Here is a 26,496-nt window from a genome sequence, read left to right on the forward strand (position 1 = left end):
ATATGAAAGAGAAAAGATAACTCAACTAGCATATAATTGGTGTGTAGTACATATAAAAGTATGAAGTATATGATTTTATGTGTTTGTCAAGCATTTTAGCCTGTTTTGGGAGAGTAGTTTATTTCAATTTAAGTATTTCACTCTAAAGCTATGCTGAATAGTACGTAAAGTCTGCAATGGTGCATAATTTGGTTTTGGACTCTTTACTGACAGTATCTTAATATCTTAAAATATCCAGTATACCCTTTATACGTAGTGATGGTCTTGTAATAAATTAAATTTTGTGCTGGAAATGAGAAACTCATGAATTCCAATCTCAGTTCTGTCACCAATGCAGTGCGTGTAGCTACAGGGCAATATGGCAGTAGTACAGAGCCGGTGTCTTTCCAGGCACTACTCCGCACAATGCAGATACACCAGTTTGCAGCTGGACATTCTTGCTTTGGTTCTGTGGAACCGGAGATTCTCCGTACTTCCTTAGGTTCTCTTTCTTGTAAATGTCATTAGCAAGTTCTACTCTTTTAAGACAGAATTAACCAGCTGAGTGGGCTGGACTTAGTACTGATTCTAAATGCACTGCATTACCAATGTATATAATACATTTATACAGAAAAATCCCATGTTATTTTGTAATTCTCTAAATGTATATCTGCTTCTTATTTCCTTTGTAGGGTCCAAAAGGAGATCCCGGCACAGTGGTATGTACTTTTTGGTCATGATAGAGATTCCCCAAGTAATTCAACACATGATCCCAGTCACAAGGGTGGAAAAGTCCATTAAGTTCTTTAGCAGGTAGCTTACCTCCCGCAGAATCAGTGCATCTGAAAAAAAGTCCTTTTTATTGCCAGTCTTGAGAATTTTGCAATTTCTGGTGAATAGTTCTGCAGTGATAATATAATGAATGACTGAACACAGTATTAACTGCTTCTGGATTCATCTCTGCTGAGCTGCCACTGTATATGTTTAAGAGTAAAATATGCATGCTGAAAGAAATTAAGCTTTTATTTGATACAGACCTACAAGAAATAAAGATAGAAGATAACTTAAGAGCTATTAGACTGTTCTCAATGTTAAATTTGGAATGGCAAAGGGACAGTATTCTATGTAATGCAAGCTAGGAACAACCGGAAGTTGATGTTTTCATTAGAAATGACATGACAGGTAATTGCAGTATGATCACATGGCCCCTAGTGAACAAGATGATTATTATCATGGGGGCCACTACAAGTTTCAGTTCTGCAGTTTGACATTCAAAAACAACCATAATAAGCAGATCTGTTTAACTTTTTAGTATTTTTCCTTTAAGCATTTTGTTACATCCCTTTCTTGTAATCTTTCTTTCACAATTATGAGGAGGAGAGGAATAACTACTGGAAGAATCTTGAGCAGGTGCATAGGCTAGCATACAGCTAGCCACCAGCAGAATGTAGATCCAAATCGTGACTAGGATTACATTTTCCCTGAAGCCACAGACGTGATATGTCCTGCCTTCATAAAAGAGAAACTATATTCATCATTAGATTGTGATTTGTCATTGCAGTTCTTAGTGCTGAAGGTGGCAAAGTTGAAACTTAGATGTATTGAATCTTGATGACTGGAGAAAGTAAAAATACCCAACAGGTGTTTGTAAAAGTTGAGTACCAGTGGTTTAGCTCAAGAAGTATGATACTATCAAATGTCATTTTAAATGGATACTGTTTTAAAAATTGGATAGGTATTCTCATAGATTTTAAAATTTCACTACATTCGTGTATTTCTCCTTTTTTAAGTCTAAGGAACATCACATAACTACACAATGATAGTTACAGCACTATAATGCTGTAAGGCAGTGAAACAGGTATGGACCTTCATGCTCAGTGTGGTAGAAATGTGTCCAGCAGACCTCTTTCATACAGCAGACAGTATGATTGAATCAGGATAAGTACCAAGTGTCAGCTAATAGGAAGAACTGAGAAGAATTTGCTGATTTCTATTGCTAATAGTGGTAGAAATTGAGCTGTTTAGGAAAGAAAACTGTACCCAGTCAGACTATGCTCACCCTGATCTGCTGATGAATTGCCTACTTGATGAAGATCAGCAAACCCTGAAAAGTATTGGAGAAAGGATTTTTTAAAACGGTATCAGAATTAAGTGCAGCTAGATCAGGCTAACCCAGATGAGCCCAAAGTGATGGGAGGTAACATTTTGAAAAGTTGGCTAAGACTTCATCTGTCATGAAGGCACATCATCTCCACTCAGCCAATCAATGCAGGCCTATGATAATGTTTGACTCCTTGCCAAGTGTTAACAGAGAACCAGGTACACAAACAGCTAAGCCTTGATCTATAAATCAGTGTGGTAACTGTGCTCCTCAAGGACAATGCAGAAACCTAAAACTGAATGACTGAGCTCTCCCAGCAAAACATTCTGAGTGTTAGTTTTGAGGTAGTTTCCTAAAACAGTTGATTAATCGATTTTCAAAAAAAAATTATTTTTAATTTTTTTTAAAGTAATTTCATCATAATCCCGACAAGCTGAATGCATCTTCCTATACCAGCATCCACTTCCTACTCAGGAAGTACCTTCTCCCAAGTAGGGTGTGGAAAGTGAAATCTGCCAAAGACTTCATGAAATCCATAAAAGGAATTTGCTGTGGCTGTGGCTTTTGGTTTAACTGAGATACCTGAAATAATGGAATTGTTGACAGTAGTTCAAATCTCTGTGGAAAATTACATGTTGGTTTTCTTTAAAATAGGAAAAAGAATAAAAGGGCCTTTCTACTTGTTAAACTGATTTTTCCAGTGCAGCATTTTTCTGTTTTTCTTTCAAAACCTGAAGACTTGCACAGGGAACAGTGTCTCGTTACAGAGAAAGCTTTGTGCAGGGAACGGAGCTGTGTTCTGATACAGTGATAAACCTAGAAAATTGAACAGAACTGCTCAGACGTTCATTCTATGGCTGATAGCATATGCTCACACACTGTGGCTCTACCACCTGAAGGTGGTTTAGAGCTGACCTTGGCTTGCAGGAGCACAGAAGGGGAGTCTTCTGGATTACATTCTTAATCAAAATTAAATCAGTTGAAATATTTGCATAGTGCCTCTGAGAATAGCTTTATTCTCAGATGAATAAACCATGGTATAGAAAAATCTGTTCACCTAACAACTGGATATGTTAGTAATCTCAAGTTTAATATTCTGCTGTTGTTTGCTGTTCAACATGTCATGTAGAGTACTGAAATTCTAATCCACGCAATCCTTTTTAATTAAAAAAAATAAATAGGGAGACCCAGGACCAATGGGATTACCAGGACTGGAAGGACTACCAGGGGAAAAGGTAGGACTATTAAAAAAGAAGTCATGACTTCTTAGTGGAACTATCTGCAGCTAAATGGTGTCTGAAACCTCGTTTAATTTTTCTTTTCTATGAAAGTTAATGTTTTTATACAAAAAAGATTTGTATACTTATCTGCATTTCCTTTTTTGCTTTAATGTGTATCTAAATCATTTACTTACCCAACATAAAATTCCATTTTCAAGAAGTGGAAATGTGTATATAGGTCATGTAGTATTTTATTTCCTTAACTTGATAGAAATTAATGTTTAACAAGTTCGCAAGTATGGTCACTAATTCTTGTTCTCTTCTGAGAGTCATCTTATGCTTACAGGCTGTCTGACTTGTAAGACTTATGACATAGCTACAGACCTGAAGAGAAATTTGTATCTGAATTTGTCTAGATCTAGTGCATGGAAGACTTTCATACAAAAAAAAAAAAAAAAAAAAAAAAAAGACTATTTCAGTTGAGTTTAAAAATACAGAAAAGGGTAGAAATAGAGGAAGAGGTAGAAATAGACTGATTCCCTACAGTGTTTGCTGTGAAGGCAAAGGCAGAACTGACTTCTCAGACTGTTGATCATTATTTTAAAAAAGGCCCCTTGTTTCTGTTTTACTTTTCTGACACACTTCCCTGCCTGTATGAAGCCACTCCAGCACATCCTGAACTGTGTCATAGTTTCCAGCGCCTTCTTCTAGTTCAAGTCTACCTTCTAGTGCTGGAAAATGATCCTTACCTTGAGCTGGTGGTATTTCAGCCTTTCACATGTTAGTTATGAAAGCTAATACAAATTTAGAGAAAAGTTTGTTATGAAATGCTAAAAAAAATTCAAGATTTTGGTATTTATTTCTAAGTATGTCTAAGCACAAAAATATTCACCAGATAAATGAAAAAATCTGAAAAGTTTACTGTCAGTAAAAATGCTTTGCTTTGATTTTGCCTGTATCTTCAAAATACAATATGAAGAAATAGTTTTGTTTTGTTTTTGTTTTTATTTGTTTTTGCAATCAGAATACTTATCATTTAGGAATTACATGTTTTTCAATGACTTCATACAAAAAATTAGTTTCCTTTAACATGTTTTTCATCAAAAAGCCATATAAATGAAAAGTTTCTCTGAATATCACTGTGCATATTCCTACTTGTGCAGAGGTGGGGGGTAACAAGCTAATGTAGGTGTCTACACTAGATGTTTAAATTATGTGAGATGATTCTTGCTCTGGAAGACTACAATTTACAAGCAATTAAGGACAATCTAATTTTAGCATGAACAAACACAGGGTGGTATTACAGGCCTAACTGAGACAAAATGGGGACAAGAATTAAATAACGGGAACAAGCAATGGAGCAGATTGTATAAACAAGCTAAGTGAGTGTCTGGCCCTTTCCCAATGCCAAAATATTCTTTCCTTTACTAAATTTAGTCAAAATTCCACACTTCTGGTGCAAATAACACAATCCCAGACTGCCTGCCAGTCCCAACAGTACAGTGCATGCTGGTTTGTGATTTAGAGCTCCGAGGTACATTTGTGTAGTAGAATGCCATCTGCCGTAGACAATGCCAGCTGAAGTTTTGTGATAATGTCATGAACTGGCAGAAGAACTTTGTACCCTCAGGGTGAAATTTGCCTTCGCTCAGCTGTGCAGACACCATGGTTTTGCAGCTGTGCATCATCACATCGCTGAATGTGGTCAGGGAGAGGGGTAAGAATAACCCTCAAAAGGAAAAAAGTGCAGGGGAAGTGCTGGGAATTTCCAGCTTCACTCTCCTAGCCAGTATATGATGAAACTACCCATGTAAATTCTGGGTACAGAATAAATGTGGGGGCAGAGTGCACTACTCAAGCCAATATGCCCTGCTAAATGTATTCTGAGTACTTGATTACTCTGAAGGTGCACGCTAGATTCCTTGGTGAGGGGGAAACTTGTTTTAAGTGACTTCTCGTAGTCTCCTGAGCAAGAGAGGTCAAACTGTGGCCTGCACGCAAGCTTCTCCCTCCAGACACAAGGTCTTTTCTGGTTTGGTTTGGTGTGATTTGGTGATATTGGTCTGATCAGCCTTATTACACGGGTGGGTGTGTCAGAGCGAAGGTACCCTGCAAGGCAGGATGCTTTTTATTAACTCGCCCCTTTGGGCTGATAAGCAATATGGAGACCTCTCTTCCAGTTTGCAGAGGTCACTCCCAGCAGCCGTGCATGGAAGCTGGCTGCCAGCTCCTGGCTGCTTAGCCACGTTCAGATTATTTGACTTAGAATTACTTACTGCTGGCATTGTCAGGTTTTTAATACAGCAGCCATTCTGTCACAAAGGTAATACATAGCAAGACCTTAAATATGTTCCTTGCTGTTGTCATGAAGTGTGAAAACTCCAAAGGGAAAAGCAAAACAGAATTTGTATTCATTTGTCTTGTACTGTCCTGCACTACATTTCTCCATCTTGTACTGCATAATTTGCTTAACTTTTTTTGAAAAGCTATGGTTACTATTGTAACTATAATTGATGCTCTTCCCTACATTGCACCTTTGATCTGAGGATCTTAAAACTGTTTATAGATGTTAACTTGTCATCTCTCTACGCTTTGTGTAATGTAGCTAAGTGTTTCTTATTACAAGCATCCTCACTGTATTACCTGAACGAAATTATGAGAATGACACAAATCAGCATTAAATTTAAATACAGAACCCAGAATTCCCAACATCTCCTCAGGGTCTTCTGCACAAAAGAACGTGTCTGAGCTACGTTGGCAGAGCTTTTGCAAAATAGCTCCAGGTAACATAAACTCATGAAAATATTCTCCTGTTCACATGGCTTTAATTGTGTCAGGGTTTTCCTGACATGATTACAGAAACCTGCATCCTGATTTTCTTACATTTTTTTTTTACCCATGTTACACTAGCAGAGTGCAGTATTGCAGATTGATACATGTCAGCAGGTTAGGGCAAATCTTGCTGTAGAGTTTCACCACTGTTGAGCTTCATCCATCTGCTTTGAGTTATAGTCCTCTCGAGAGAGAAAGATGAATTTTTGCCCACACCTCATCAGCTCCAGCACAAAATCTATTATCTTAGCTTAAAGCATTGATGAAGGTGTCTGGTATGACAAATGAAGAAACTTTGCCCTTAAAAGACCATGGCACAAGCAAATCAAGGATGTTAACTTGAAGCAAATGGATGACTGGCTAGCAGAAGGCAAAAGCTTCTTTAAAAGGTACACCTTAAATATGGAGATCTTGATAGGATAGTGAATTATGCTGTGTTGATTTTGGTCATTGTCATGACCACAAATGATAATTATTTGGAAAACTACAGATAAATCAGGACTTTCCATCCCTTTTCAAGGAAGGCCTCAAACAGAGTGTAAAGGATAGTGTGGAAGTTATGACAAGGAAATCTAAACAAAGGATTTAAGTTACTTGTTCAAGTCTGTAAAATGAGTCAGTGTCAGAGCTAAATATTAGCATTTAGCAGAGCCTGGCTTTTGTCCTCACTTTCAGTTCACTGCATAATCCTTCCTCAGGTTTTAATCAGAATCCATGAACAAACTCCTGTTTTGAGTGCTACTATTTAAATACAGATTTATCTTTCCTTCAGGGTGACCGTGGACCAGCTGGCACACCAGGAGTAGCAGGGACACCGGTGCGTATATTCATTAAAGAAAACACAGTTTTTTTAGAAGAAGTTGAAAAAAAAGTCAAGGTACTGAGCTATAATCTTACTCACTGTTTGTGGATGCCAGCTCTTGGCTAATGCTTTATAGGCAGGTATGAAAATGACAAGTTTTTCCTAAAGGGATTACAATTTTAATACTACTGAGGGTTCATGTTATTATTAAAATAACAGGAGGAAATGGAGTGAATACATAATAAAGCTTGAATTTGAAGCTGCATATGCTCATATCACTTAAAGAAGATTCTTCTCATTGCCTCAGCTTAATATAGATAAATTATAAAGTCATTTTCTGTGTTCCTGGGCATACACAGATTTCTGAGTATCTTTCTGTCACAAAGAAAAAATATTAACGTTTATTGCAATCCATGACAATCTGCATATCAAGTCAATCAAACATTTGCTTTAGGGGCATACTTTGTCAGCTATTTACATGTAGTATTCAAGAAGTTTCTGAAAGTCATCCTGAAGCTTTGTTGTAGGTGAAAGGAAACGTAACTAATAACAAATTGAAATTATAATTGTTCTGTTTGTGTTCCTAAAGGAAATAAAGATGATTTTTCATTACATTGCATTCGCAGTTTAATAAAAATATACATATATTCATATTTCAGGAGGCAGCATGGAGTAATTTCTATGCAAATACATTTATTATTAAATTTGGGCAGCTACCAATCCATTCAGGAGCTGTTTTTAAATTATAAATGTGTTTCATGAAATAACGAGAAGTCTGTATCTATGCACTCCCATCTCCATTAGCCACTGATTTAGTATATTTACTGTGATTTCCAAGAGAGAGCATCAGCTTAAATAGCTTAATTTGGTTAAGTTATCCTAAAACAAGGTAAAAATGCACATTTAAAGGAAGAAGAGAAGGATTTCTCTGAGCTTTATAGCCCATGTAGAAGTTTCAAAGTTTGTTACTCTGAAATATATTCTACACTGTGAATCAATAATGCAACAGCCAGTTAGGCTGATCGTAATTGTTCGCTCCCTGTGTACTTCCCACTGGATATGTTTCAAATCTTGTTGCTTTCTAATTTGGCTGGATGTTAAATATTTAATGACTTCCCTTTGTCACTGATGAAGTTACATTCTGTCGCTTACATTTAATTCTAATAAAATCCATTGAAGTAAATTATTTGCTTTAACATTTTATGTTAAGCAGTTTTAATAAAAAAAAAATTAATAGATTTATGAGAGACAGTATTTTTTAGTAGTCGAGGAAGAGTTTTGGAAATACATCCACATATCCTGCTGGAGAAGTATTTGTCCCCCTCAGCTAGCATTATTCCCTAGATCTAGTAGAGGACACTTGTCCCCATTTGGGGATATAAATATCTCATTTTAGTTTTGGCTTTTGCCAAGTGGGATTATCAAGGAAACTTGGACTGAGTCTGCAAGAATTGCCACAATTGCCTATTTTGCCAGAAAGAATGCTTAGTCATGTCATTCCTGAAGTTGTCACAGGTGCTGATGTGTTAGGTTTGCCACTTGTACAAGTCATCTGAGAATCTGGTCCAAGGATATTTCCAGGGAATGTGGGTTGAGATTCTTGTCTGGGGCTGAATAGCCCAATCTGATTGCTGACCCAGCAGAAGTTTTGACTAGATGGCCTCCAGAGGTCTCTCTTCCAATCTGAGTTATCCTCTGTTCCTACAAACAGGTCTGTTAATTTCTTCAAATTACACATGGCTAGGATATCAGGGTACTGTCCATCACTGATATGCATATCAAGGCCTAAATGGTGTCCCAACTTAAACTGGGTGATGACCAATGTCCTTGGGACAGTAGTGCTGACTGAGAGAGGAAAGGGACTGCAGAAGGAGGATGAGTGGTAGTTAAGGATGACTTCAGCTGATACCCATAAGACTGGATGAATGTTGCACCAGGACATGTCACAGAGACTAAATTCTTAAATTCAGTCGCCAACTGCGTAAGAGTGCTGAGAAGAAAATTGACAAGATGTGAACCTGACTTTGTGTGGAGTACCAAGTTACGTATAATGCCTAATAGCCAAAGAAACAGGATGACAGAAGCTGTGGTGCACATCTGCTCCTGGAAAGGAGCATTAAAGGCCTCCAAAAAACAAATGGTTTTGCAAAACACATCAAATCATTAATAAACCCTTTTTAAAATATTTCTTTTTCTCTCTTAAAGCATTTATTGAGCTATAACCTGAGTATTTCACTCAAATACATATCCTGTCTTAATTTCAACCTAAGAGAAACTGATATTTTGCTTTTTATTTTTAATTTCAATTTGTAATGTTCTCTTCTTGCAGGGGAAGCCAGGATCCCCAGGGTCCCCAGGGATGCCAGGAGAACCTGTAAGTACAGATTTGAGTTCTGGAGTGTTGTGATAATACACAAATATTTCTAACATTGAATACAAGATTTTAAATGCAGATTCATACACGTATTTTCTTCTTTCTTAGGGTGAAAGAGGACCTATAGGAGATATAGGCTTCCCTGGGCCAGAAGGGCCACAAGGAAAACCGGTAAGCAATTTTATATGAAATACATTTATGTTTATTACAAAAACATACATTTTAGTTTGACAGAAGTTACAAAAGAAATCAGATTACATCCTGCTTCATATCGGGCTAGATAACTTCTGAAGAACATTCTAGAGTTACAGTGCTCAGTTTTAACCGTCTAGTCAATAATTCCTTTTATATGGAGCCTGGTATGATATTTTTATAGTTGATGTTACTAAGATATGTCAAAGGTAGATGAAATCCTTTTAGAAGGTCCTTTGGATCCGTTTGATTTCAAGGCTCCTCTAGTGGATTTTCAGAATGAGAATATTAACCCAGACACTCAACACGGTCTATAAAGGATGGGGTAACAAAATGCATTCCTGGGTTCAGTTTAGATAGAGATCAGTTTGCTTCATGACTGTCTGTATAAAATTCCTGTCTTTCTGTATACAGGTAATGCAACACTGCGGCTGAAGCATTTACTAGGCTTCTAGGATACGTCTAATCTGACCTCTTTATTTAAAATGTGACAGTACTGTAGTCAGCAGTGTACTGTAGCACTGTCTGGGCTAGTTTAAAACAACCTGGTTTATATTCCAGAAGTAGTTCAGCTAGGGTAGCTCAGAAATAATTGTCTCTCCCTAAGCTTGATGTTTCAGTGACAAGCATGAGAAGTAGACCATTTAGGTTTATTAGCATGCCTCTACATTATGCTCCTGTCTTGAAAGAGACAATTTCTGCAGCAAATTGGTCCAATTTAAGGAATAGCTTGAAAATCTGTAACACTAATAAAACTTTAAAGCCCTAGTGCCTACCTCCATGGTTTCTGTCAGGGAGACGCAAGAGTGGGCTGCTTTGCATGGGAAAGCGAGCGAGCTCAGGGCAGGAGCAAGATGGGGCTGTGGCCTCACCAGCAAGGGGTGCTGACTCACAGTGACCAAACTAAAACAGACTCAGGTCAGCCAACAGCCCAGTGGCAGCCAGAGAAGCCCATGATGACAGGGCAGGTCCTTGGTCAATCCCGAAAGTCAAGTCAACAAGGCACAGTCAGGGTGTGTAAGGCACAAGGCCAAGCACTGACTTACCCACACAAGGTGCTTGAGTGCCTTCTGAGAGAAGCAGGGGAGGCCTCAAAGGAGGCACCTCACAGGTCTTATTCCGCCAGCTCTTTCACAGCAGTCTGATCCCAGATTACAGGGCTGCACCAGATCTGAGCTGCCCTTGAGCACAGGCACCCGTAGCCCTGCTGGGGTGGAGCTAAAGAGCCTGTTGGTGCTCTGATATGCCGAGCCAAATTATTGTGCGTTTCCATAGAGGCCGGTTTATCTCTGTCTCGCTCAGTGTAATCCTGCTATTTGTGACAGTTTCTGAGGAAATGCTTAATACATGCAAAACCGTGCTTTGCAGTATGAAAGGGAAGGAAATATTCCTGATGTCTTTGCTCATACAAGTCTTCTTTCTCACTGTGCACAATAGCACTGAGTTTTCTGCATGTACAGATTCTAGCCATCTATATTCCAGTAAATTAAACAGTGCCAGATCCTTTATCTCATGGTTATCTGGTGTTGTGCAAGGGTTCACTTACTATATGACATTAATTTGTCCCATACCAACTAGCACATTGTGAGACAATGCCACATTCCAGTTTGGGGGATAATGTGAGGCTGGAACTGCTCCCAGTAGGTAGGGTGAATAAGACCACCCTCTTTTGGGCAGGAAAAATGTTTAGCCCAGTAGGTTGCGTGTGTGGCATGTCACAAATCCTCAGAATCAAAGAATGGATCTGGCCACTTATTATTAAGACCTAATCTATGTAACAGCAGAGGGCTCATAAAACATTTAGGCTAATATCTAGAATAAGAAATATAAGAATCTATTCTATATTGGTAAAATGATTAGCTATGATTTGAAAAGTTCCTATGGAGTTCACAGCTCCATATTCTACATATTTGCAGAATTTCCATGTAACTTGTCATTTAAAGTTGTGAGCTCATTAAAATTGATGCACACCTTGTCACTGAAGATATTTCTTGCGCTTCTATCTCAGATCAGTTTAAATCTGCTTGCAGTTCAATATGGCCCCAAGCTTTTTTGTTGTACATGCCCCAAGATTATTTGCGGGTATTTTAATACCATAACAACACAAACTTCTGACTCCAGAACTTTGTATGTATTAATACCATCCCTAAAAAATGAGCTTAATCCCTTGTTTTCAAAATGCATGAACATAATTGTAATAATAAAAGTTATTTTTTTTTATAGGGAATCAATGGAAAAGATGGATTGCCAGGTCCTCCGGTAGGAAAACATGCTTTTGAATACTAGTATATTTAATTATTCACAAATAGCATAGCTGCTAATCCTAGTATTTGCTTTCACTTCTGCTAAGAAACATACAACAAAGCCTTTAAGCAATATATTTAGCTTTTTTCAAAAACAATTTTTCAGGGTGCTGTGGGGAGACCAGGAGACCGAGGGCCCAAAGGAGAACGTGTAAGTCACTTGTCTTAATAACTTCTTTCCTTTTAACTGAGTAGCCGAACACCTCATTGACATGTATTTTACAGTCAAAACCAAGTGAATTTTCTGTGAACTCCAAGCAGCCTTTTAGATTCTGAGAGTCCCAGAGACCACTTTAAGTAACTAGAATTGAATTGGCTTCTGCATCTAGAGAAAAACACATTTATTGACCTTCTAACACAGTTGGTTTGGGTAGTGTAAATGGTTCAATTGGATGAAAACTAAAAAGTAGATAATCCCATTGTGATGCAGTCAAACTTTGAAAGTAATAAAGCTTTCCGCATCTTCCTCCCAGGATTCTTTGCATGTCACAAATATATTGTCACATTTTACATAAAACAAGCTTATAATGCTAGGCAGCCAGAGTGCCAATGCATTACTTTACTTCTTGCCAAAATGTTTAGACAGTTCTGTTCATAGTAACATGATCATGTCGGACAGGAATCATTACAGGAGGCGGGGGGTGATCATTATTTTGTTAGAACAAAGAAAATTCTAGGGCATACCCTGCTTCTGTTGTAACAGAAAAGGCTAAAGCCCTGCTGTCCCAATACAGTTGATACCATGTTTATCTGATGACCCAAAAAGCACCTCTTTGTCTAATCTGGAAATGGAAATACTGCTTTATGACACTAAGGAGACAACAAGTTTTAACCGTTATTACAATAACTGTCCCTCATAGAAATTAACATTTCATAATGCCTATTCCTGCCTTTAAGAACATAAATAAAATGTGAGGACCTTTTTATTATACCACCTACTGTGTATTACATTACATTGCTCAGCCTTAACCTTATCAATGTTACCTCTTTGAGTGCACTACAAATAGTACTATACACATACAAGAGAGAAAGAGGCTGGAACTTTAAGTGCATGACCTTGAAACATACTGACCCCACCTACAGCTGCATCTTTGAGAGAGCTTGACAGATTTTGACAAGCGTTTGTAACCATTCAGAATGCAGATGGACTATGCAGTGGTAGTACAGCTATCCATACCTGCTCTGCTGAGTTCTAAGCCTGTGAAATGATATATGTGTATTTATGCATTAAATATATTTTTAATTAAGTCTTCCTCTAAGCTAGTAGTCTTCATATAGTTTTTCACTCACGTATACATGAGTCATCTCCTTTAAAAGCACTATCAGACAGAATGGAGTGTTCTCAGGTGCCACATAAACTAGACTGCAATCTCTAAAAAAGAAACTAAGCTAAAAATTATAATAAAGGCTATGCCTCTTCTAAGGTTTGCAATAACATTTTATAGAACAGGAGTTGTTCAGTTTTGTAATGTTTCAGGTTGCTATGAGTGAAGGAGATAGGGCTTTGGATGCAAAAACTTTTTAAGGCCAGGAAAAGAGCCTATTTCCTGCAGACTACAGAAGATCTGCTTATCAGTCAGAGACCTTCTTGCACCTTGAATTTCTCAAGGTGCTGCAATGCATGTCCTGATACAATACATATATGCAGAACAAAACACTTTTTGCTAGAAGTCTTAAAATTTATAGAAACCTGAAAAGGTTTGTGTTTTCCATCAGAACATTACTCTTCCAATTTTCCCAATGCACGTATGCTCCCTCTCCTGCTCCTGTCTGCTCTTGAAAATCCGATAGTCTGAGACAAAGATCACAGGTATCTTTTGTGTATTGCATCATATCTTTTTTTTTTTTTGACTGAATAGCTAAATTAGCTATATGTTTATAGGAAATCATTCATATGCTGCATATTTTTGCCCAAAATATTAATGCCAGAAACTAAAACTGGAAATCAGGCACCTGCAATATTGGCAGAATAAATCTTTTAATAGAAATACAATAAATTAAATTAACATTGAGATTGTTTTTATGTCATGCTGACTTCCCTGACTATATTAGCAGTTTTGACAGGTTAGTTATATATGTAGGATAGGATTTGAGGAGGTCTTGGATTTGGATAGTTGTTTTGTTGTTGTCGTTGTTGTGTTTTTTGCTGTTTTTCCTTGTGATTGGCTTTCCAGAGTTCAGAGCCTCTGTGCTCTTACTGAGGGTAATTTAAACTCCAGTTGGGAACGTGTTGCAATTTCAGTTAATGCAATAAGGCAACTCGAGTGACAGTCTTTGTAGCAAAGCTTAGCTATTGCCTTTAGTAAGCTCTAACTCACTGGAAGTAATACAGATTTGGAGTACAGATGGTGATGAAAGTGGTATACAACCTCCTAATTTCATCCTTACTTTTCTCTCTGAATTTTCCATTCTTAACATGTCATGTAAATACACCTTGTGAATATAACTACACTTTTATTGCTTTATCAGTTAATGATGTTTCAGATCTGAATACAGTTTACCAGTACTTTCTGTACATTAAAAATGCAATTAATTCCATTAATTTACTCCTCATAAATGTGTATTGTTGATTTATCTGGTAAGGACGTAGGCAGTTCCTAGTGCTCTTTCCTCCTTTTGGTAGAACTTAACATTAGCTTAAGTGATGCAGCAAGGGCAGCCAGTGACCCATAAGAACTGTCAGCTGTTTGTTAACAATCTGAATGCATGACTTGCTGCACTCTGCTCCACAGCTATAGCTCCGCAAACTAATAGACAACACATTAAGTCATTCTAAAAGATTTAATTCCTTGCAAATAAAACAAAGTTAAATGCCATCTCAGCCCGCGATGAAAACTGGCCAGAACATAAACCTTTAATTTATTTCATTTGCAGGGAAGTTAGTCATTTTAAGTGGATATGTGTATCTGTTGTTTCTTTGATTAACTGAAGGTTTGACTAGATGCAAAAATAAAATATTAGGCATCTATGGAAATTTACAGGGAAAAAGAAACGATACCTTAACGCTGGGAGAAGTTGAGCACCTAAATTCAGCCTCTGCTGTATTTGACATCTCTAGATCCTTTTATGGATCAGATCTATAAATTTTCCACACCCAAATTCTGTACTTAAAAAGTGGATTGCAGAGTCGAACTACATTTTGTCATTGACTTCAGCTTTAAAAGTGTAAGAAAACAAAGCATTACTTGCTGTGTTTTCAGAGGCAAGGATTAGGGTGTAAATCAGCTACCCTGCATAACTTATTGGTCTCATAAAAATCAATTTCTGAACAAGGAAGAAATTTCTCTAGCATTCTTGGTGACTTTCCTAGTCAGTTCTGCTATGTGCAGGGGTTTTTTTTATGCTTTTATTTTACACAGGGAGATCAGGGTATTCCAGGAGACAAAGGTCCACAAGGTGAAAGAGGGAAACCTGGCCCATCAGGAGAAAAGGGGGCCATGGGTCCTACTGGGCCACCAGGAGACAGAGGCCATCCAGGATCACCAGGTCATCAAGGTCCCCCAGGTTCACCAGGCCCCCCGGGTTTACTGGTAAGAAAATTAAAAGGTTTTGTTGGTTGCTTTTGGTGACAGAAGAGATGAAGGTGTCTGCTGAGCGTGTGCTGAGCAGTAGGAATTCAACCAAGCAATACCACAGTATCATAAAAATCAAGATATCTCTGAGATTATTTCAGTGTTCTATTAACAGATGTGGAAAAAATAGACCCAGATGATGAAGCAGTTCTTTTTATTTTTTTTAAAAAATATATGCTATGCATAAACTTAATTTATTTATCTAGCTCCTGACAAATCAACGTGGCTACTTAATACGGCTAATTTTCAAATTTTTCATAAATCTAAAAGCTGAAGTATTTGCAAATGAGAGAGAAAAGCAGGCAAACAAATATGATTCTCAATAAAGGAGAAATTAGCATTTAAAAAGACAATGAAATGCTTCCTGTCAGTAGTATGTACTTTAGTTTCTCTCCATGTACACATACATACGTGTTGTGAGTTCTTTTTAATTAATAAGAGACTCTGAATCAGACAGAATAATGCTCTAAAAACCTTTTGCATTGAAATTATTGGTCCTGTGATACAGTTCTATTTCATTGGCTGTGGAAGTAGTGAGTCTCTAAAGGGGGTGACAAGTTGCCAAATGTTATACAAAAGGCTACTAAAGTAAGACAGTGTTAATGGACTTCCTTACAGTCTTATGCAAATTAATTTCAAAACACTTAAGTGCTGATCATCCTAACTGTTGAGTGTACCTCTTCTACTCTATGGTGTTAGTGGCCTTTATAGTATTATAATTTATTTGCAAACGTTGTAGCTAAGTGAGTAACACAGATTTTAGAATATTTAATTTTTGGTGAAACCCTTTTTTCTCTTAGTGTTAATTTCAGCATGTTTTATTTTGTAGCATTGTAAAGTGCCCTCTGTATGTTTCTTCTGATATATATATATCACCTTTTTGTTTCCTCATCAGGCTGATACAGTTTCACTTGAAGAAATAAAAAAATATATCAAACAAGAAGTTCTTAAAATTTTTGAAGGTAAGACAAATAAGTATTATACAACTAAATGTAAGTCTTAAATTCTATTCTAAAAGATTTTATTTTCCTACAGCCTATTTATACATTTCTTTACGTCATCTAACTCACACGGTGCATAGTAGCTGCCTTGTTGCTATAGCTATGCTTAGCTGCTGTTTGTCAACTTTGTATAATTATGTTCAAACTGTTATAAGTCAAAATATGTTAGCCACAGTGCTTCCTTATGTAAAAAATCAGCATTAAAAGATAGCTTGCTCCAAATCGTAATGGCAAACATATGTATGTATAATTTTAGATAAATACTGACACATATATGTGTCTGCAATGTACCATTAAGACACTGAAAAATTAGTGAAATGGACCCAATAGAAATATAGAATTGTATGGCCACATAGTGACTATTTAGATAAAGACTTAACAGCTTTCTGTCATGCAGGTCTAAACTGCTGTGCATTTTCAGCAAACATCTATGTGGAGATCCAAAGCCCTCTTGCAGACCATCAACTTCTGGCACAGTTTTAAGCAAGTACCAGATCCAGCCAAGGACTTTGTACTGTATAAGCTTTCTTAGTTGTGTCCTTATGCTGAGAAGGAAATATTTTTCTTCCCCAGCATTTTTCTAGTCAGAGCTGAAAAGCTGCGACTCAGATAAATGTCTGAAACAAGGGGCTGCTAGAATACATCTCGACAGTAACTTCTCTTCCGTTGCAATGCCTTATGTCTGCCATATGCTTAGCTATTTCATCATCAGCATCTGTGGATACAAACCTCTTCATCTTCTAGGGGTAAAAGACACCATATAAATTTTGAGACTTATCAAACTATTCAGGGAGTTTTCCACTTTATAACAAGGGTATCACTGTGTATTTTCACACTTACACAGATTGCCACCCCTTAAAAGTTCAGCCTGTTGTGTATATGAAGAGCAGATAGTTGGCTGAAGTTACCTCCTTTTCCCATTCAAATGGAATGCTAATAGATGTTTAGTCTGTTCATAAAAAGAAAGTGTTAAAAGGTGTCCTGCCTTTTGTCTTTGTAACTATTCCATTTTCTACACCTCAGTTGTGTACCTGCAAATCTTCTGGTTTTGGCTTTATTCCACTTTGCCTATTTTCTGTCATTCTGCTTATTTTCTGTTTGATGCCCACTCTACTCAAATTCTTTTTTTAAAATCTGAAAACTCCAGCAGAGTAAATGCTAGATCAAGTGTGGAGTACTTAGTTTTTTTTTTTAATCCAGTGTAACTGAGACAGATACAAGGTTAGCAACTATTTTGTCTGCCTCTAAAGAATGCTGAAATGTTAGCAAGTGCACTTTATTCCAAGAGCTTCAGCCATTCGTGCTGAAATCTCTGCAGTCAAGAATGTTTGCTGTGCATTTGTTTTTTAACAACTATTTCTAGAATTTCAGCACATCCCAAGAAGTGTTCACAGTATTTGAGCTCTACTTTGCAACTTAATATGAGTTTTAAAAGGTACCCTTCGTAGGTGTGTAAAATACGAATTATTCTGTGTTCATGTATCTCAAGTACTTCACCAGCAGGAGTCAGAAGTCATTTAAAATATTGGACTACATCAGTAAAAGACAGCACATGAATTTAGTACAAATTCATTCAGATTATTGCAACGGGTTAAGACTCAGACATGAGGTCAGTTGGAACTGAAGACCTCAGTACTTATAGGAGCATTTAATACCGTTGAAAATTTAGAAGGATTAAACACCTTACTTGTTGAAACTTACTTTGGCTGGAGCTTTGGGGTTTATTTATTTTCATGTATTTTGTGAATAGATTTCTTAGCATTTTTTCTTGTATCCTTTGTTAATGAAGAAAGGATGGCTCAGTTTGTATCCCAGTTGAAGCTGCCTGCTGCAATGCTTGCCTCCCAAGCTCATGGAAAACCAGGACCCCCAGGAAAAGATGGATTGCCAGGGCCCCCAGGAAAGGATGGTTTACCAGGGCCACCCGGAGAACGTGGGCTTCAAGGTAGGAATTCCAAAAAATGGTTCCATGAATTGTATCTTAAAATCCTTATACACTTGCTAATGGTTATTAAATAAACCAGGATTACCTACCTAGCTTCCTAATGATTAACTTTTAAAACTGTACTTATGTTTTTCCAGACTAGATCTAAATATTAACCCATAGTAAATGTGTGGATTTTACTGATTTGAAACTCCTAATGAGTGCATTTGAGTCTAATAAATGATAAAATTAATTACCGACAGATATCTGGAGTGCTGTACCAGTTATTTCCTGACCAAAATACTTGAACACAGAGGAAAAAATAAGCCAGCACTCTAATGTAACTATTTACATCCTATTCCATATTGAGAGACAATGTTTTTTAAGAAAAAAAAAAAACTTGAATTCCAAATGTGAGTGCTTTCAGCTCCGATCCTGGGACAACAGGGGAGGAAAAATTGAAGGCAAATACTGTTCTTTAAGGAGCAGTGAAAACTGAAATGTTACAGCATGCATCCTTCTTACTGTGAAGTAATCTATTTACACAAATCAATTTCGGAGTAATCAAGTTTTCACTCTACCCATAATGGTACTTTGTACATTTCAATGCGTTCAGACAGTATAGGACTCTCATTCCAGTGAACTGTCCTTCACTGCAAAATTAGTTTCAGGAAATTCAAGATCATCATAGCTGTGTAATACTTGAGACCCAGCCTGTCCAAGATTAAAAGGAAGAGGAGAACAGAATAAAATAAAAAAAAAATATCGATTAGTAATGTTTTGTGGGCAATATGTAATTTGCAGTTTATCTGTAGGTAGTTCTTTATTATTATCTTTTGTTAGTTTGGTCTGCTCTGGAGTCAGAGCAAGTCAGACTGGAATGAAGAACATGAAAGCAAAACTGAAGATGTGTGGATCCTAAAGCTATCAGAAGAATAAAGACTTACTAACACTGATAAGCGCAAACCCCTGACAGAAGCTTGAAAAATGAGATGAGCTCAGAATGAGAAGAACAAGAATAAAGGATCAAGGAAAACAATAAAGCCTTAGAATCTTACAGCACTGACTTCATCATTATCTGAATATTCAGATCACTGTAAACAGTCACCTTTAATGTCAGTGGCAGATTGTTCAATGAGTATGTATGTGGTGGATAGTCTCAGATGCTTCTGGGAAGTAGATCGTTATACTAGGCTTCATTTCCAGCTAGTGAGCATCAAAAGTAAAGGTGATAGCTGTGCTTGAAAAAAATAATAAAGCTGCTTTTTCATGCCTTATGCTTAAGTAAAAGTAGTGCCCCATGTACACAAAATTCCATTTATTTTATCAGTATGCTCAATAATCTTTTTTCATAAGCGTTAAGCTAAGTGAGAAGCATTTACTTCTCTTTCAATACTTTTTTAATAATCATAAAAAGCATTTACTTTTTCCTCTTTTGATATATCAAAAGATATAGAAAATCATACTTCAAGGGCAAGAAAACCAAAAATTTGTCTTGCCTCCTTACTACACTATGAGTAAGAGAGATTACCATGAGAGAAGCACACTTACAAGTACATTTCATGCCTTTCCCAGTTGTGCCTGTGTGTCTTGTTGTTTTGTGCCAACAGCTAAAAAGAAATTCAAATCTCTGAGCAGACTGGAAAGTATCCTTGCATATTTCAGTTTATTTTCAACCATAAAGGACAGAGCAGACAAGACTTCTTGGAGAAGCATGTTATGTGCATGTGTGTCTGAGACCATCAAGGTAGCATGCTGTGTGCACGTATGTCCAAGTCAGTGAGGAAGCATGTTATGTTCACCTACCCATCTGGGAGGCCAGACAGATAGTGTGCATTGGGGGTATTTGGTATTGACTGCCAGTTATTCATTATTGTGGTTCTCACTCGGTTGTAGCCCAGATTGGCAACTACAGGTTTTGCTGTGCATGGTAATGCACATCTGTGCTAGCAGAGTGAAACAGTTAGTCACTTGTCCACAAAATGTCAGTGAAAAAAAAGTAGACAGTTTTGAAGAATAATTAATAGGACAAACACCTCCAGAGCAGTTTGTGATGCTGCATGCTGAGCAGAGCTCTGGCCAGTGGGAGGGAGCAGGCGTTGCTGTGTGTTCGAGGAGGTGCTTAGCCTGCAGCTTAACAGAGTCCTTCCAGTGGGGTGCCACTTCCTTAGGAGTCAGTCTGCTCTGATGCCACCAGGAGGAGGAAGCCTCCTGCCCAGTAAACTCATGGGCAGAGGTTAGACTCAGAAGCAGAAAACACAGATACTACGTCTAGGAAGTGTGGGCATGGTCTTCAAAAAGCGGATATAAAGAGTTGCTAGGCTGTTGGGAATAGTCATCCATTTCTAAAGAAGTCCAGAATTGTTAGCTGCTGGCCTTGAGCCAGGTCTTTCACAGTGACCCTCTGGTACTTCCCAGTGTTTCAGGTACAAACGATTTTAATTTTATCTGATGGTCTCAGTAAAAATGTAGCATGCAAAAAAAAAAATACCAAAGAGTTGCAAAATAAATGATGAAATATGCAATTGGTATTTAAACAGGTTGTATAGTAGTGATTGGAATATCTATATATATTTCTTCTTAAAAAAATAACGTATGGTATATGCATCAGTAAGCTGATACTGTGAGGCAGTGTTACCAGTTTTATAAAGGATGCTAGAGTCTTGCAGAGAAGGAATAAGTTTATTTCAAGATTTTACTGACAAGTTATAACAATGCCATCCATCTGGAGGCAGTCAGACTGCCAGGTGTTACAGGAAATAGTTCAATTGACTGTGTTGATTTAATTGGATTTTTTAAGCTATAACAGAATGTGACTTTTGGTCCATCAGACAAAATTCCCTTAGGAGAATTTGGTAATCCAGAGATGCATATTATCCTTTACATTAATATGATGATTTTTCTCATATGGAAGTAAGTGTTCATGCTAGTTAAGCCTCACTATTTTTATCAAAATAATGAAACGTAAGAGTCCTCATAGCTCATGGTAGCCTCAAGGAATCAGGAAACAAAAATACCATCTGATGAATAGTGAAAATTCCTTGTCTTTATTGTTGATTCCTGCAGTAAAATTTATGGCTTTTAATATAATAATTTGCATGGTAGGGGCATCTAGGAACCTTGGTTGATATCATGAGCCCATTGTAATGGATGTTGTCCAGACACAGTCACTCTTCTGAAATAGCTGTACTGCTTTAAACTGTTACCTCCTGTAAACTGTTTTTTGCTGTGTAGGGTGAAGTTAACCTGTTTTACTTTGATCTGAAACTCAGTTACTACCTCTCAGCCGCGAGGTTGCTTTGCAGTTTTTTGCTTGTAAGAATGCAGTGATGTGCAGATCATTTGCACAGTAAAATACTGTGGATACTTCAGAATCATTGTTCCCTGTCGTGTTAATGTGTTTGCTTCACATTCGTATTAAAGAACCTCAGATTTCTCTAGATATTGGCACACTGGTTTCAGCTATTGCATTATCCATGTGGACGGAAGAAGGTCTCAGCAATGTAGGCAGAACACCTTTTGGAGCTGTTTAAATGAGACGCCTTTTTACCTCCATAACACGTAGACACAAACTTGCGTCATTTCCAAGTAGAGTTGAGGGTGTTGCAACAGTGATGCTTCTGTGTATATTTGTAGTTCTAACAGAGAGCACTGAACCAAAAGCTTTATTTTAGCTATGACCAGTCAGTCAATGAACTGAAGAAGAATGCTTATCTGTTTAAATACATCCTTGCTACACACTACTACCACGTGTTTACCATACTGCCCATGTTGGGTACATGTTTACATACAACAACTTTTGGGTTGCAGGAATTACACCAAAACTTCTGGAACCCAAGCAAAGGCTTTGCTGAAACCTTTTGAATTAAGCAGGTACCTCTTACTGGCATTGTAATTCTACCAGTAAAAATAGCCATCTTATATGTGCCTTTATGTTAAAAACAATAAATCAAAATCTCACTTAAGTGTATGGTAATATTTTCCTTTGACTAAGTATGAGTTTGTCGCTTTAAGCTCAGAGAGAAGGTATTATTAACCTCTAGAAGAGGACCTACTAATCATGGACCTACTTCTGAGCAAATATACCTCATTTAAAATCCAATATTTTACTGACAAAATTACATATTGCATTGTTTAGACTGTTTACATATAGGCCTGTTTACGAATATGCTTATATTTTGCAAAATAAAGCCTTATTTTTAGAAAAGATACCTGGGAATTTTTGTATTAAGTTTCAGTGTCAACAGAACATCTGCCACTATGTGCAACCTACACCTTTGTATATGTATTCAAATACAACCAGTTAATTGTTTACACTACCCTCATTCATACATTTGCATAGGCAGGCTGCTGTTTGTACTATTGTGGTTTCTTCCTTATTGTCTTGAATTCCATTGATGTTTACAGAGCCTTTCAGTTTATCTCAGTCCCTTTTCAACTGTGTTGTGTCATATATCTACAGTAATGGTTATCATGGACTTTGTAAATGTGATACATCGTAAATGTGATTTCTCTCTTTTTCCCAAAAACAATGATTAGTGGCAGCACTACTTTGTAAGATTACAACTTAACTGGGTTTGTAGTGAGAAATGTATTGTAATTATCTATTGTAAATTAAAAAACTTAGAGACGTGTAATAAATAGGAAGTGTAATAGATCCTGTGGTTGTGTGATTGACCTTCTTAAACAGTAGCAATTATTATGTATTACACAAGGTTTTCAGAGCCAACCAACTTGATATAGTTATAAGCACTACTACGGTCACTGAAGAGAAAATCAAGGTTCACAACTGAATACAAACACTATCCCTTTTCCAAGCCTTTATAGCTTATGTGCATATATGCCTTACACACTTCTCTTTAACACAACTAGGTTACCAGGATGCATGATCAGTTTGTTTCTCTGTGAGATTTTAATCAGCTTGTTTCCTTCTGTTATGTTGTGCATGTCACTCTGCATGCGTTTTCTAATGTTTTTGCCTTGTGGGTTGTTGAGAGATAATTGATACAAGATCCTTCATGCTCTGTTTTGAAATCCAGAATGCAACAGGTAATAGCCCTTCTACAGAAGTATATAGTAAGCCTGTGTTTAACAAAGTTTGAGTACTGGTGTACCATTCCTCTTGCATTGTGTCTGTTGTAACAACCCTGAATTGGTACCCACAGCACTTTCAGTAGTTTCCTTCTGGATTGTCCCGTAAAGTACCAGTGTTGCCATAGACCGCAGTGCACTGACAGGACCACCTTTGCCTTCCTTCTGCCAGTGCCCATTACTCTTCATGAGACATCAGGTGGATTGCTGCCACTATGCTGACTGGTCAACTACGCCTCTTCTCTTTTAATTTAAATTAAGCTACAGCTCTTCACAAGAGGAAGTTTCTTGTATGACATACATGACACTGGAAATGGGCTGGTCTTGGAAGCAGAGCAAATATACCAGAATTGACCAGAAGTTGGCAAATTAATCTTCAACATATGTCACCTTACATGCCAACGTCTGGGGTCTTGGGGAGGCGAGGAAAGAGGGTTTTCTTATAATCCCATTTAAAGTAAGGGGTTGTGGAAGGTGTCACACTCATTCCTTTAAAAATGCTATCATCCCCTGTCCTACATAAATTACTTAGTTTAAACAGAAAAGCTGCACTTTTAGATGGACTTCTTACTTGAAATATGAGACAAAATGTTATACTGGTACCCATGAATCCTCCACTCTAAAGCAGCCAGTGTTTGCAACTAATAAAAATTTTTATGAACAGTTTAAGGGGAAAAAAAAAGTTAGATAGGAGTTGTGCCATGTGAGAAGATGGAAGCTATTTAGATAAATACAAAGCTTTTTCCTGTGAATAAAAGGGACAGAAATATTCTAAGTATGATTAGCAATCACCTTGTTAACAATATATAGGTACTTGTGTTAAAGAAGGCTTTCTGTGCTAGCACCCCTAATCTGCACATGCTCGAAAGACAACTTCTAAGTGAGGGCAGGTGCATAACACTGGAGAGGGAGTTGATCTTCTCTTACACATAGGAGAATATCAAAGCATACAGCTTCCAGCCCAAGTTTACAGCTAAGAAGTGCAGACATTGGGGTTTATATAGAGTAAGGAGGGCAAAGTCTCACCCAGTTTGGGGGCTGTCACAGAGGGGCTGGCTGGTTGCAGTTATGCTCCTGTGAGTATGGTCAGTTAAAGATGGGGTTGGATTCCAGATGGCCCTTTGGTTGGTGCTTTATATCATTTCATCAAACAGGTGGAGCTGGAGCAGCATACACGTTCAGTTCATTTTTACAGGAACTTTAGGAAGATAACTTTAAAAATTCAGGAAAGGTCAGGCTAGTAAATATAGTAAGGGTCCTCTGGCAGAGGGTCAGAAATCCTCATATTTTCCAGAAGGAACATAGAAATGCAACAGCTGTCCCAGAAAACAATGATAGTCACAGGTTAAAAAAAAAAAAAAAAAAAGTGAACATGAGTTTTCAAAATTACATTTGTCATGATGATTTCTTGTCAACAAGGTCTGTAGAAGATTGCTGTTTATAATAAGAGGACACTCTTATTTTCATATCTCTATTCTGTGTAGGTTATAGAGGACAGAAAGGGGAAAGAGGTGAGCCTGGAATTGGACTGCCTGGTAATCCTGGACCACCTGGCCCTGCAGGTACAAGTCTCCAGATTTATCTTACACTATCATTATTTACGAACTAACGTGCCTTTCTCCTGGTTCTCCCACATTTTACATCAGTGAATTTCCTCCTGATTTTTGCCATAGCGTGAGGTCAGATATGCCAGCCTTCTGGCAGATTAGCTGGCATGAAGCTAATTTTCAGAGATGTAAGGCAGGACACTGCATGTGCTCTGGCAAGGACTGTGCTAATTCTAACTTTATTTCACCAGCTGCTGGCTTGCCGGGCTCACCAGGAACTCCAGGGTCACCCGGACCTCAGGGGCCACCTGGACCTAATGGAAGATGCAATCCAGCAGATTGCTATTACCACGTAGCACAGACTCGGTCACGCGCCAGTGGGAAATAAAAACCCTCTCCCATAGACACTTGGGTTCACAATCACTTTTCACTCCTCTCAATAAGTTAATTTAATCTTTGAAATACTTGGTGCATTTTTTGTTCCCTTGACACTGCATGGTCTGTAGATAATTTGTAAGGCGCGGAATTGAGCCTTTTCCTATTCTATTTGCAGTGTCATAATTGTGAAATGATGACATTTATTTTCCAGAGTGCATTCCATGTGTTATGTTTCTCATATTTATTTTGCTTAGAGGAGAAAATAGGCCCAAATAATTTTCATAAGCTTCTTTCTTCAAACAAAAATATTTTATTATAACTTAAGGCAGTACGTATGCCTCAGTATGTAAGCTGGCTTGATGTTTCTTACTGGTGGTGAAGTTTAAACGAAGAAAATGCTGTTCTGAAGTTTTAAAGTGTACCCATTGGTGGTGAATGTAGGATCTTAGCTGGAGTGCTGGGAACTCTGTTCAGACTAAATGTTACCGTCCCCTGAGGAGGCTCCGGCACACCTCCTGAACCAGGTCTGCATCATGCACCACGGGCGCTACCAACCATTTCCATAATTTCCTAGATGTCAAAGAAGGAAACAGGTATTTTTATGATCTCTCTACTCCCATCCAATTCAGATTCAGACTGACTGGGAATTCACCAGGTGTAGCACTAACGGGGTGTTTCTGTTGACTGAATGCTGTTCCAACTGAGAACTTGAACGTTGGTTTAGTCATGGTTGCATATACGCTCCAGGTGTGAGTGGTGGGGACTCATGGTGTTGTTCTTCACTGAGAACTGGGACACCTTCTAATGGTCATGTGGACTCAGTAAGTGTATTATCATTGCTTGTAATCAAGCTAACCAGCCATTATGTCTGCTTACAAAAAAAGACATCTTGCTTTAGCAAGAGCACGTGTTAGCAGTGAGATCTGAAGAAGAAACCTTCAGAAGTCCCTGATCTTACAAATGGCACATTTTCCTATTTCTCCTGCAATAATTATGTCCTGAAATAAGCTTCAGAAGAACTTGAAACCAGTAGAATGCAAAATTCACAGGTCCTTATAACTGGCTGCAAAAAATAGTTGGAGTTCAAGAGAAATTTGGAAAAATTGGGAAACTGTCCTTGGGAAGGTGTGATACCCAGATCTTGACTGCATGCAGGTTGCAAGCATTGAGTAAATCCTAC

At 37.7% G+C, this 26,496-nt stretch overlaps 1 protein-coding gene across 1 annotated transcript in view; it reads left to right on the forward strand.

The window, feature by feature from the left end:
• Window positions 1-25,326, forward strand: part of COL19A1 (collagen type XIX alpha 1 chain) — a 192,935-nt gene extending 167,609 nt beyond the window's left edge. Inside the window, exons 38-49 of the mRNA XM_050709490.1 lie at window positions 672-698; window positions 3,262-3,315; window positions 6,905-6,949; window positions 9,264-9,308; window positions 9,417-9,479; window positions 11,724-11,759; window positions 11,910-11,954; window positions 15,163-15,333; window positions 16,271-16,337; window positions 18,166-18,321; window positions 24,876-24,953; window positions 25,190-25,326. Of these exons, the coding sequence (XP_050565447.1) occupies window positions 672-698; window positions 3,262-3,315; window positions 6,905-6,949; window positions 9,264-9,308; window positions 9,417-9,479; window positions 11,724-11,759; window positions 11,910-11,954; window positions 15,163-15,333; window positions 16,271-16,337; window positions 18,166-18,321; window positions 24,876-24,953; window positions 25,190-25,326 (924 nt within the window). The remainder of the gene's footprint in view (window positions 1-671; window positions 699-3,261; window positions 3,316-6,904; window positions 6,950-9,263; window positions 9,309-9,416; window positions 9,480-11,723; window positions 11,760-11,909; window positions 11,955-15,162; window positions 15,334-16,270; window positions 16,338-18,165; window positions 18,322-24,875; window positions 24,954-25,189) is intronic.
• The last annotated feature ends 1,170 nt before the right edge of the window (window positions 25,327-26,496 follow it).

The sequence above is a fragment of the Cygnus atratus genome, chromosome 3, assembly GCF_013377495.2.
Source record: "Cygnus atratus isolate AKBS03 ecotype Queensland, Australia chromosome 3, CAtr_DNAZoo_HiC_assembly, whole genome shotgun sequence".
Lineage (NCBI taxonomy): Eukaryota > Metazoa > Chordata > Aves > Anseriformes > Anatidae > Cygnus > Cygnus atratus.